The sequence below is a fragment of the Oncorhynchus mykiss genome, chromosome 17 (genome assembly GCF_057628025.1).
Source record: "Oncorhynchus mykiss isolate SJ-2025 chromosome 17, ASM5762802v1, whole genome shotgun sequence".
NCBI classification, from domain to species: Eukaryota; Metazoa; Chordata; class Actinopteri; order Salmoniformes; family Salmonidae; genus Oncorhynchus; species Oncorhynchus mykiss.
The window spans coordinates 5,336,012-5,348,786 of NC_143038.1; the positions used below are offsets into that span (position 1 = coordinate 5,336,012).

The following is a 12,775-nucleotide window of genomic DNA, read 5'->3' on the forward strand; positions in this document are numbered from 1 at the left end:
TGTCGACAAGGTTTGAACAGTGCAAGGGAGCTTTTAAGCCAAGCAAGGTGCTATAATGTGTTAGTATCTGATATCTTTTTTAAAGTGCATTGGGAACATGCAAGCAGCCATAGGAAAACACAACACCATTTCAACATTTTATCGACTTAAAAATGTTTGTACATTTTTACTAACATTAACTAGCAGCTAGTTTAATGCAAACCAACACTATCAATACCATTTTTGACGTTTAACTGAGTACAATAGCACACATCTAGAGGAGTTATTTAAATGGTCTTCTACTCAGATAGTGTATCCTAACTACAAACAGTCAAACAAGCAGTCCAAAACATATATATATATATATATAAAACAGAACACTTCCTTAATGAATATACCATGACATTTTTTTCCTCCGTCTGCTCTTGCGATGCATCGTGAGCATGGACCAGACTTTGACTATGGTGTTTAGCAGGGGGGTGATGTTTTTACGGGGGCGGATGCTAACGTCGCGAGCCCAACACAACGTTCATTTGACCTTCTGGGCCTTCTGGGCCGACTTGGTGACCTTGCCCGTGGAAGGAGCCTTCTTCTCCACCGCCTTGATCACGCCCACCGCCACAGTCTGACGCATGTCACGCACCGCAAAGCGCCCTGGGAGGATGGAGAGATTGATCGAATGCGAGTCATATTTCAAATGACTTTATTATAAACGCATTTCAGTCTATTACAGGCTTTATAGCACATGATACAATGCTATAGTTGATTTGTGATCAACTGTAGCACTTTGAAAATACTAAATGGAACATGTGATTAGTTCTAGACAAGAAGCACCAAGACTGATGAAGGATGGAGACAACTTCTTATCTGATGAACAGAGCCAGTTCTGTAATATCTATATGACAATAAAGATGCACAGTACACGTCATCTGTCCCCCCAATAGGGATCTGAGTTGAGGGCAGACACACACACACACCACCTACCAAGTGGTGGGTACTCGGAGAAGCTCTCCACACACATGGGCTTCCCGGGGACCATGGCAACGATGGCTGCGTCGCCAGACTTCAGGGCCTTGGGGTTGTCCTCCAGCTTCTTGCCCGAGCGCCGGTCAATCTTCTCCTTCAGCTCGGCGAACTTACAGGCGATGTGGGCCGTGTGGCAGTCCAGCACGGGGGCGTAGCCGGCACTGATCTGACCTGGGTGGTTCAGGATGATGACCTGAGGGAGGAGGGAGGAGACACACACACACACACAAGTCATTTCTCTTCTATGTGACTCTATGCTATTTGTTTCCTTTCTAAACAGGGTAGTAAGTGATGTGTGAATTGGACAAAAACAGGAATGGTGTCTCGTAAGGTCTCGTTTCAGTCCAGACACACAATGTTCTCCACAGCCAACTCTCCTATCCAGACACACAATGTTCTCCACAGCCAACTCTCCTATCCAGACACACAATGTTCTCCACAGCCAACTCTCCTATCCAGACACACAATGTTCTCCACAGCCAACTCTCCTATCCAGACACACAATGTTCTCCACAGCCAACTCTCCTATCCAGACACACAATGTTCTCCACAGCCAACTCTCCTATCCAGACACACAATGTTCTCCACAGCCAACTCTCCTATCCAGACACACAATGTTCTCCACAGCCAACTCTCCTATCCAGACACACAATGTTCTCCACAGCCAACTCTCCTATCCAGACACACAATGTTCTCCACAGCCAACTCTCCTATCCAGACACACAATGTTCTCCACAGCCAACTCTCCTATCCAGACCTGTGCGGTGAAGCTGGCCACCTCCATCGGCGGGTCGTTCTTACTGTCTCCAGCCACGTTCCCTCGCCGTATGTCTTTTACCGACACGTTCTTGACGTTAAAGCCCACGTTGTCTCCGGGCATGGCCTCGGTCAGCGCCTCGTGGTGCATCTCCACTGACTTGACCTCCGTGGTCACATTGACGGGGGCAAAAGTCACCACCATGCCTGGCTTGATCACGCCCGTCTCCACCCGCCCCACCGGGACCGTACCAATACCTGGGAGGAGGGAGGTGAGAGGCATGAAACATTTGAGGAAATCTTTCAAGTCTCTTTGGATTGAATCCGATCGCACCTGTAGAAATTGTAGCATTTAATTGCAATGTTCCCACCTCCGCAGAGATCGCATTCCAAGGTAAATGCTGCAGATGTCAGCTTAATTGTAAATTCCAGTTAAATGTCAAGCGTGCTAGATCGCGGATCGAACGCAGCTCGGATTGAATCCCAGCCTGAGTACCAGGTATAACATCAAAAATCAAATGTATGTAAGAGCTGAAAAAACAACAATTGAAATGGAATTGACCCCTAAGCCACTGGCATAGCACCAGTGGTGGGTTTGAACGCCTCCCAGGGCCTCACCCCCTATCTTGTAGACGTCCTGTAGGGGCAGGCGGAGGGGTTTGTCAGTGGGGCGGGAGGGCGGCTGGATGGCGTCCAGGGCCTCCAGCAGGGTGGTCCCAGAGGCGTTGCCGTCCTTACGGGTGATCTTCCACCCTTTGAACCATGTCATCTACAGGGACCAGACCAAACATTAGGAACAAGCCTAGCTTAAGCGTTATGGCCTACATAAGAAATACGTATTAAGACACCTTGTAAAAACTAAACACTTTTCATACAACTGCAGTTACACTAATTGGGCAGTGTAATTCAGTGGAGGTGTGCACAACTGCATCTGCAACTATATTGTGTAATAAGGTTGCGTCCTAAGAATGTAAAGTGTCCTCCTGTCTTGGAAAACGATAAGGATAAGTATACAAAGAAGACTACTAACATTAGGGCTAGCCTCCAGCATATTGTCCCCATTCCAGCCAGAGATGGGAACGAAGGCCACCGTATCCGGGTTGTAACCAATCTTCTTAATATAGGTGCTGACTTCCTTCACAATCTCCTCGTAGCGTTTCTGGCTGTAGTTGGGCTCGGTGGAGTCCATCTTGTTGACCCCTACGATCAGCTGCTTGACCCCTAGGGTATAGGCCAGAAGGGCGTGCTCGCGGGTTTGCCCATTCTTGGAGATGCCCGCCTCGAACTCGCCCACGCCCGCCGCCACGATGAGCACAGCACAGTCCGCCTGTGGCAGGGAGCAACCATGACGTCTAATTTTGTGTGCATTTGAAAGCAGTTTGAAAGCAGAAAGTGTTACATGAAAAAATAAGCAATTTCTTATTCTTATTTTTTGTTTTAGTAAATGTAATCTTAAAATATGGTGCCGTTTATGGATTCCCAAAATAACCGTTTGATTTTCAGAGTAGCCAATGTAATCCTGCTCAAAGTTTTCTAAAAGTATAGAAGACATGTTTAATATGTTTCATGCTCTTCCGTCTTCCAGTTTTGCGGCCCATAAGTACCAAATAAGAAGGCCCTTGGCTAAACTTTTAGTCAGGGTCCATGTTTAGTGACAGCAGGATATGGTAGTGTCTGCAGCCCATACCTGAGAGGTGCCAGTGATCATGTTCTTGATGAAGTCCCTGTGTCCCGGGGCGTCGATGATGGTGACGTAGTACCTGCTGGTCTCAAACTTCCACAGGGAGATGTCGATGGTGATGCCTCGCTCCCTCTCTGCCTTCAGCTTGTCCAGCACCCAGGCGTACTTGAACGAGCCCTTCCCCATCTAAAGACAGACCAAATCAATGGCAAAAGTCTGTGCAGTTTGTCTCTTTTGTCTTTGCTTTGTTGGAACAAAATCGAGAGAGAGATATCAAGAGGTAGATAAGTCAATAGTAAATTCAATGGTATGGATTCAAAGTGGAATCATACCATATCCCTGAAATACCGAGCATGGTGTAAAGTTTGACAATAGTCTCTAACATATCGATCATGTATGACGACAGGCTAGACCTTAAACACATTCCCAGCACAGAGAGTTAAGTCACTTGTGTCTGGCCACCTCCATACCTCAGCGGCCTCCTTCTCAAACTTCTCAATGGTCCTCTTGTCGATGCCCCCACACTTGTAGATGAGGTGGCCTGTGGTGGTCGACTTGCCTGAGTCCACATGGCCGATCACCACGATGTTGATGTGAAGCTTCTCCTTGCCCATAGCTGTTCGCTCAGGAAGACACCGGAGTAGATTGTGGCAAGAGGGGTCAACCAAGCTAGCCAAGTTATTAGGAATTACAATGTCATTAACCAAGCAAAATGTATTACATTTTAGGAGGTGTTAAGAAGACAAATATTTCTGAAATTGATTAATACTAGTGACCGAGTCCAGTATCCCTATGCAATGCTTTGTTTAGTTGATAAGGTTGCTAAGCAACGAAGAAAGCTCACAACAGTTGGCAGATTATTGCATCACACAAACATCTCTATTCCCTCACACGTCATAATTGCAGTCATCGAGCTCTCTCCATTCCCTTCCCTGACAATGTGTATACAGTTTTACTGAGTGGCTTGCCACCATTTTGAGAGTGAGGTCATCAGAATGAAAGAACAGGTGAATGAAAAGCAGATATTTCCTCAACAACACAGCTGTTATTTTCCTTCCTGGTTCTCAAAGTCGACCCCACCATGTTCATGATGACACTGGAGACTGGTGGTTGGGTGCAAACAGTATTTGGGACGTTTAATATTTCAAGAGGCAGTCACAGAAACAATGGGCCAGTCAACCAATCAATATACACCCAGGTTACATTCCAAATGGCACCCTGTTCCATATTTAGTGCACTGGGCTCTATACAGGGAATAGTACACTATAGCCTATAGGGAATAAGGTGCCATTTGCAACGACTCCCAATTTTACCTAGGTAACCCCTCCATCGTCATTTACTCCCCTAAACACCTGCTACAATTTACACTAAAACAAAGTTTGATTTATTACATAACATGGCTATTAACAAGATATCAAAGAAATACCATGTAAACGCATAAGGAACATTTATATTGTGTAGTTACAAAAACTTGACAAAAATAATGGTATTGTGGCCATCATATAATATGTTTATTAGCTCCTACGAAGCAATGAAAGACATTACGGGACAGCAATAGGTGGGCTATTAAAGGACTGCTGGCTTAGTTTTGCGAATATTGACGCCACTATCGTGCATCTTGCTGGCTTGGTAACTACTTATCCAAACACATAGGCTACAGCGCCGGTTCATACCGATACCCGAGGTATTACACTGCGCCATATTACCTTCCGAGAGCAACCCCTTATTGTTTTGCTAATAGTGTCAGCCGAGTTGTTATTGTAATTTCCACATGGAGACAGTGTGCAATACATCCAAACTGACTGCCTTGCATAACACCATGACATCCAGCGTTACACCTACCTCGTCCGACCATCCTTTCACAGCACACGTTTAAAAATGCAGACCATGGTTGGTTAATACTTTTACTTGTTGTTAGCTAAAATGGTATCATACCTGGGTTTGTGTAGATGCGCTCGCAATAATTCGGTCAGTGATCGTGTAGCAAAAGATGCTGTCTGGTTTATTATTAGGGACCCAGTAGTGGGTTCTGGCGCTATTGGCTTCACATACGTCATTAGTTTAACCCCCTTCGCCACTAGGTGGTGGTGATGTACCATAACAATCAGAGTATCAGCCCAAACCATCAATGTGTAACATTGTAACAATTTGAACATGAGACATGATTGTATACATGTACACACAAACACACTAACAGAACACACATACGAGCACACTCAAACAGACATACTGTACATACCAGCAGAGGAGACAAATAGTAGAGAACTGTGTCCCTCACAATCACACTACTCTAAAGGCACTTGTTTAACGTGAAATACTGCGTCAACCAGACTGTTGCAGTAGGCGCAAACAGATCTGGAGACCAGACCTGAAACATATGACCAAAGTTGGAAAGCTTCTGAAGTTAAACCTCCCATTAGTACCTTTTTTTTTTTTTAAAACCATCATGACCAATAGAAGTAGCTAGGTATATTTGGGTAAAATGTACATTGTACGCAACAATAATAAATAAACCAAGAGTTGTACTACTGTACACATTTTCCGATCTTAATTTCCGATCTTAATTAAGAAAAAGCACTATCAAATAAAAATTGAAAAACAAAAAGACTGTGCTACCAAGGGACTGTACCAGTGTTAAAAATAAAACGTTGCATCATCCTTCTCCCTCAGAGACGCTGTAACGTAACCTCACTCCACCAAACTGATAGCTTTTCTCTACCGTAGTTGGCTAAGACGTTGTCAAGAGGCCGGTCATGTGCGTCTGAGGAGCAGAGGCGCCTGTTACAAAGGCTATACATACTAGTGTACATACTGATGTGCAAAACATACTGTAAGGCTTCTGCAAAGGTTAAATGAGTTGATACTGTAGCAAGACCAGAGGAACGGAGTTAGTAACAGTGTGTGTGTGTCATTTCAGCCTCACTATCTGGTTCTAGGTAAATACTCTTTGGGCTTCTGTTCAAGTGTGAGCAGCCAGGATACTGAAAGGCACTTTAAAAATGGTCAACAGTCAGTGAACCAGTCCTGTTGATCCAAAGCACGTCAACTGCTTAGTGTTGAGCTAGTGTGTCGAGACTTATCAGCCAATCGTTTCGTATCTTCACTCCAGAGTGTTCCTTGTTCAGTAACTCCAGATTTGGGAAGAGGTCGAGCCAAGAACCACCTCCATCCAGCGAGCAAGGCCACTCTCAATCGTTTATTCTGGAAAGAAGAATAAGATTAACAAATGGACTAATGATTACATTGCACTAATGTAGGCCTACAAATTATGACTACGTAGATAAAAACCCGATTGGTAACATTTCTCAAGAAAGCTAAAGCAAGAGGGCAGCATATCTAGAGTCTATCTAGAGAATATCTTTCAAGTTCGCAAAACAAATAAAAATTTCCTGTCCCACATTTTGCACTGTTTCTATGGTAACATTAACAAGTAACTTTTCTGAGCATTGATGGCACCAGTACGTACTCTAGAGTCTGTAGTTTGTAGCGTGGGTCATCCCTGATGCCGGAGAGAATTCTCAGTCCTTCTTCTCCCGTGTCGTTTCCCATCAGGCCTAGTTCTGTGATTTTGGAGCAGCTGGACTTCAGGGCTACGGCTAGGGAGGAGCAGCCCTTTACTGTGATCCCACAGCATCTCAGACTGGGGGGAGGGGCAACATTAACCTTACTCAACAATGCATTTTTTGTGAATATGCTTCTAAGTATTAACTCTGTTAACATGGTACTTACAACAGTCTCTCCAGCTTACAGGTTGTTGAGGTCAGTCCCATGCAGAGTGTTTTTACACCGATGTCTCCCAGTTCGTTTCTAGATAGATCCAGTTCTTTCAGGTTGGTGAGACTGGAGCGGAGAGCTTCGACCAGCTCTGGACAGCATAGCTCTGTCATCTTACAGTCACTCAGTCTAGGTGTGTGTGTGTGTGTGTGTGTGTGTGGTGGGGGGTTCAACAAATACGAACAACATTAGTCTGTCGTTTGATTTGAGTATACTGTCCCTCTAAATCACACATGATGTGCCTGTTGATGCCATTTCAATGTAAAAATATATCTATCAACTAAACTAATCAATGGTGAACCATTAGGCCTTCTACAATTGTACAGTCTAATCGCAGTACTCACCGTAGGGTCTCCAGTGAAAAGCGTATAGTTTTGAGGAACAGGAAAAACGCGACATCTGAGTGGCCCAGGTGGTTCCTGCTGATATCCAGCTGTTTGAGGAAGGTGGGGCTGAAACTGAACCCTCCAGCCAGCCAACAACAGTCTCCAGACGTGAAGCCACAGCTCGCCAGACTGGAGAGAAGGGCAACACTCGCCAATGTCAATTCAATTTTTCATTCATCAATGATTTTATTCTTCAATATGTATGTGTGGTATCCAAGGAGGTTGGAATAAGATAACACAGCAAAAAATACACATTTCCTAAACAAAACTGGACAAGTTTGAATGTACTATTCAGCTCATATGGCAAAGCAAACTGGCAGCCAGCGGGCCAAATTCGGCCCATGACTGATTTGTTTTTGAATTGCCAAAATTGTCTAACTTGTTTTCATAGGGGTGTACACGGGATTGGGCACAACTCTCTGTGAGCTAGCTAGCTTACTTGAGTTTCTCCAGTTGACAGGCGGGCAGTCCGAAGGCGTTGCAAAGCATCTTGACCCCCTCGTCCTTCAGGTTGTTGTTGCTCAGGTTGAGCTCCCTCAGACTGGGGATGTTCAGCAGACATCCAAACATGTTCTCACAGCATTTCTCAGTGAGCTGACAACAGTACAACCTGGTGGTGGAGGGAGAATGTATGGTACATTTACTACAGGGAACATTCCACTTTAGAATCAGTGAGGTGGAATGTGTAAGTGTACTACAATACTCCAGGCAGTACTCACTCCAGTTTGTATATCTGGGTTGACTTCAGTATGTCCATGAGCAGCTTCACCCCCCGGTCTCCCAGGTCGTTCATGCTGACGTCCAGCTCTCGCAGGTGTCTGGGGTTGTCTATCAGCAACACCGCCAGAGCGCGACTCAGCTCCAGGCCCAGCTTGCAGTTTGAGAGCCTAACGAAGATTACAACATTTTTTTGAAGACAACAACTATTTCCTTACAGAAGGGAATTTCATTTTCATCCAGCCACAATATTAACACAAAAGATAATTTAATTAAATGATGTTACAAGTGGGGGTAAAGCAAGCCTACACAAAATCAGAACACAACAGGTTCCGTGGACATTTACTCGATACTCACTTCAGGATCTGCAGTTCGCACTTAACAACCTTTAGTCCGTCAACGAGATGAAACACCCCCGATTCTTCCGGTTCGTTGCCACTCAGATCCAGCTCTCGCAGGTGCGACGGGTTGGATTTGAGAGCTTTGGCCAGAGCTGCAAAGCCATTCTGTTTCACCCTGCAGCCGGACAGTTTCAGTCTCTCCAGTCGGCAATGTGGCTTGGCCAGGCCGGCCGCCAACAGCTGCACTCCTGAGTCCTTCAGCGTGTTGAAACTCAGGTCCAGAGTTTTCAGATTGGACACCTTTGAGGTAAGCGCCGAGCCCAGACATTCACAGGATTTCTCAGTCAGGTTGTGATACGACAGTCTGGTGGGAAGGAGGGTTTATGGAATCAAGAAGCACATTAGACGTCATACTAGTAGCCACTTGAACCAACAAAACTGTAAGACGAGCCCAACAATCTTGAATTACATAATTTTGATGACAATTATCTTGTGCGTTACCGACATGTCATATAGATATGTAATAGCGGGTATTGTTAAATGACCAAGTACTTACGTGGCTGTCTGGGAAGCTTTGATCACTGGCAGCATCCTCAGAAGTTCCTCGTCTCCTCTGTTCTCTACTTCCAACCCAAGCATGTCTATCGGCCCAGACTCCGATGCTACTAAGAGAGTGGCCAGGTCGGACCAATGTGAAGGTGGATATTTGGCATCTGGGGGGATTCCCGTCTTGAGAAAGTGCACACTATCGTTGTCTAGAGAGTAGTCTTTCAGTTCCCTCAGGCAGTTCAGCAGGTTGAGGGTCCTCGGCGAAGCGGGATTCTCCAAGACCTTCTCCTTGATGTACACTAACATTTCCGGAAGGGTAGTAGACGAGGTGAAGCCAGCCTCGGAGAACATCTGGTTAAAGTTCTGCGCAATGCCGAGGAGGAAGCGAAGGAAGAGGTCCATGTGTCCGGTCTTGCTCCGCAAAGTCATGTCCACCGCGCTCTTGAGTTGGGTGGCATCTCTAAAAAACCAGAGAGTTCTCTCGAACTGGGTTTTCTGGTTGACAGCCCGGTTTTCGTCTTGGACGTCAACAGACTGAAGAAACCGCAATGCGCCAAAGAACTCCTGAATGGTGGTATGCCCAAAGTAGTAGATCTTCTGTTGGTGCAGCCCAATATCCTCCCTGAAGATGGGTATGTTCCCTTTTGCGTACACAGCTGCCACTCGGGCATCAATGTTGCACTCTCGTAGGTCTTCCTCGTAGAAAACCGTGTTGCCTTTCACCAACTGCTTCAAGGCTAGTTCCCCCAATTCGTTAACTATCTTTACATTGTGGTTCGCCATTTGTAACAGGATGAGTAGGTCGTTAAATAATGGAGTTAGTGCGACAGGTTCGCATGTTTTGTCGGGTACATATGTCTGTTTCTCGAGGATTGACGCTGAGATTGAACAGATAAAAGGTATCTGGCACAAGTTGTAGAGGCCCTTCGAGTTCTTCAAGTAGGTGATAACTGCTTTGGCCTGGTTCTCGTCATTGATTGCTCTCCTGAAGAACTCCTCTTTCTGGGAGTCGGTGAAGCCTTCGATTTCTGACACTCTGTCAATGTACTGAAGAGGGATGCGACTGACTGCCGCAGGTCTGGATGTAATCCATATGTGAGCGGCGGAGGGAAGGAGATTACCGTTAATGAGGTTTGTCAGCAGTGTCGGCACAGAGGAAACCTCGGTGACATTGGTCACAATCAGGCTGTTCTTGAAGTCGAGAGGACGACGGAATTCATCCAGCCCGTCAAAGAAGAACCCAACTCTGCAGTTCTCCAAGTTGCAAATTCCTGGTTCTTTCAATTCTGGGAAAAACTCGTAAAGAAGTTCAATCAGACTCAGTCTCTCTTTCAGCAAATTCAGCTCTCGGAAAGGAAGGGGAAATATTAGTTGAACTTCCTGGTTTCCTTTTCCCTCTGCCCAGTTAAGAATCATCATCCGCACCTGGCTAGTTTTGCCAATACCAGAGACGCCCTTTGTCAGAGCTGTTCTGATAGGCTCATCGACTTCTGAGTTTCGGAATGAACATGTTCCTTGATGTCTTCTCCTGTAGCCTGGCTCAGATAGAATGTACTCATGTTGGTTCTCCTTGCTACTTTCACCAGGTGGATAGTGGAGATCACAATGTATATAAAATGGATGCTCAGTTTCTCCCCCTGGTGGACGTTGGTACTTTTTCTTCAAGATGGCTTTTAACTTATTGCGGAGTTTTCCCACATGGGAGGCAGAGACATTCCTGTCAAATTGGCAAATAAAAATAGTATTTTCTACGTGCAATATAAAATACTAACGCTTCAATGAACATGCCCTACTGTGGATTCAAAATGACATTCATTTTCAATAGACTCATTCTGAGCTGGTCCTCTGTTCTTACTGTGTGGTGAATGTGATTATCTTACCTTTGTTCAGTCAATCGGTTTTCTTTCCCAGGGCAAAACATGTTCATGGATTCAGAGGAGGGGGGGGATCTGTTACTACCAACGTTTGTGTCCCTCCAATTTCTCAAGAGACAAAATCTGTGTAGAATGCAGTAAGACAGGCTAGCTAGTCCCACTACCAACCAACCATTGACTTGTAATACACACAGAATATTGTGATTAGCAATATTGGTACACTACATCAGTGATGTACTGCCAATACTCCCTAAATTGCACTGCCTCTCATATGGGAAATGATTCCTGAACATGTTAAGCCACAAACTATTCAAGCTAAGATTTCCACCTCAGCTTCTCATTGGTAACCTGGCTATGTGTTGGTGTTAACATTACACTCCTTGTACTCCGTGACATGCGCTGAGTGCCAAGCAGAGGTGCATCATGTCCCATTTTTACAGTCTTTGGTATGACTCGGCCAGGGATTGAACTCACAACCGTCCAATCTCAGGGGGGACACTAACCACAAGGCCACTGCGTTAGTCAAGTTTAGAGACTGGTCAAATCATTTGCTAACTTTAGGGACGGTATCATGATCTATGTGGCCTGTGTAGCTAACTAGCTGGTATAGCTAAATAGCTGACAAAACACCGAATCCGCTTTAGCTTAACTACAGGTCCTATTAGGAATCAGTCTGGGCTAGAGGACTAAACTCAACTCCATACCTAAAAGCTACAGTAAATGGCTACGATAATGTACAGGCTAGCAGCATTCATCACATTCCACTTTTATGTGCTGTAAATTACAAACAACCACCGAACTAATGCAATTCCACAGTTATATGCTTACATGCTTGCTTTTCTCCGTCTTTTTCAATTTGACCAATTCGTCTCGATAAATTCATGTTTTTCAGATAGCTCAAATGCGGAGCAGTACAGAAGCAGCCAACGCTGTTATGGCATTCTTCTTCTTCTGCTTCTATTATATCATAGCGGTCCGCAAACAATCGTTTTCGCGCATGCCGCCACCTACTGTGCTGCAATGTACGATAAATAATGATCTGCCCAATTCTGTACTACCGTGAAAATACATTTCAAAACCAAATGAATCGCTAACTTCTACTGATCCCATATCGCTGAGCCTCTAGCCTTTCTCTGTGCCTGGCATCCACCAAATGCTGCACTGCGTCCCCCCCCCCACCATTACAGCACTTCATTTTCACATTGCTTCCACATTCACTGTAATCATATGCCCCTCCACACTCGGCACATCTTTTCTTTCCTTCACACTGACCAGCTACATGTCCCATTCTTTGGCATTTAAAACACTGCAGTGCATACGGGACAAATTCTCTAACATTGAAACGAAGGAATCCGATCTGTACTTTTCCCGGCTTTCTCAAACCTCAGCATCCCTGATAAGCTTTCCCTTCTTTGGCCTTCTTTCCTACTGATCAACTTTTGTCCCCAATCACTCTGCCTCCCTTCACATCTTTGATATCATCTGTGGACATAGATATTGGGACTCCAGTGATGACTCGCTTCAACCTAACATATGCACCAGGGACATGGCTTTTAATCTTCTTCCCATTAAGATTTTTCATTTTCCAAATCTTATCTTGCTGAGCCTGGCTACCACACAATATTAACAATATATTATTTCCAATTAACCAGCTAATTTCACTTCACCTACCTCTTTCTCTGCGGCATTAAT

At 45.1% G+C, this 12,775-nt stretch overlaps 2 protein-coding genes across 6 annotated transcripts; both read right to left on the reverse strand.

The window, feature by feature from the left end:
• Positions 1-125: 125 nt before the first annotated feature.
• LOC149975693 (elongation factor 1-alpha, somatic form-like) lies at positions 126-5,598 on the reverse strand. 3 transcript variants are annotated; one of them, XM_021567853.3, is made up of 8 exons: positions 5,378-5,598; positions 3,913-4,111; positions 3,449-3,628; positions 2,792-3,088; positions 2,380-2,530; positions 1,763-2,019; positions 964-1,198; positions 126-633 (listed from the first exon to the last, which is right to left on the reverse strand). In XM_021567853.3, exons 1-8 carry the CDS (start codon positions 5,596-5,598, stop codon positions 509-511), a joined length of 1,665 nt encoding a protein of 554 aa, XP_021423528.3. In that variant the 3' UTR covers positions 126-508. The 3 variants fall into 3 exon arrangements, with proteins under 3 accessions (XP_021423528.3, XP_021423530.3, XP_090060746.1); XM_021567855.3 differs by having other exon boundaries at positions 3,913-4,058; positions 5,378-5,498; XM_090204620.1 differs by lacking the exon at positions 5,378-5,598 and having other exon boundaries at positions 3,913-4,477.
• On the reverse strand, positions 4,553-12,053 carry LOC110493520 (NACHT, LRR and PYD domains-containing protein 12). 3 transcript variants are annotated; one of them, XM_021567851.3, is made up of 10 exons: positions 11,912-12,044; positions 11,090-11,206; positions 9,217-10,926; positions 8,677-9,024; positions 8,322-8,489; positions 8,042-8,212; positions 7,561-7,731; positions 7,172-7,345; positions 6,909-7,082; positions 4,553-6,643 (listed from the first exon to the last, which is right to left on the reverse strand). In XM_021567851.3, the coding sequence occupies exons 2-10, from the start codon at positions 11,134-11,136 to the stop codon at positions 6,631-6,633; spliced, it is 2,976 nt and encodes a 991-aa protein (XP_021423526.3). In that variant the 5' UTR covers positions 11,137-11,206; positions 11,912-12,044; the 3' UTR covers positions 4,553-6,630. The 3 variants fall into 3 exon arrangements, with proteins under 3 accessions (XP_021423526.3, XP_036805340.2, XP_090060745.1); XM_036949445.2 differs by having other exon boundaries at positions 11,090-11,111; positions 11,912-12,038; XM_090204619.1 differs by lacking the exon at positions 11,090-11,206 and having other exon boundaries at positions 11,912-12,053.
• Positions 12,054-12,775: the final 722 nt, after the last annotated feature.

Coding starts and splice junctions, on each gene's coding strand:
- LOC149975693 (XM_021567853.3), bottom strand. CDS start 5,598: ATGTTCAAATTGTTACAATGTTACACATTGATGGTTTGGGCTGATACT. Junction 4,112..5,377: donor GCGCATCTACACAAACCCAG/GTATGATACCAT, acceptor TAACTTGGCTAG/CTTGGTTGACCCCTCTTGCC. Junction 2,020..2,379: donor GGACGTCTACAAGATAGGGG/GTGAGGCCCTGG, acceptor CCCTCCTCCCAG/GTATTGGTACGGTCCCGGTG.
- LOC110493520 (XM_021567851.3), bottom strand. CDS start 11,136: ATGAACATGTTTTGCCCTGGGAAAGAAAACCGATTGACTGAACAAAG. Junction 10,927..11,089: donor AACCGATTGACTGAACAAAG/GTAAGATAATCA, acceptor CCAATTTGACAG/GAATGTCTCTGCCTCCCATG. Junction 7,346..7,560: donor TTTTCACTGGAGACCCTACG/GTGAGTACTGCG, acceptor ACACACACCTAG/ACTGAGTGACTGTAAGATGA.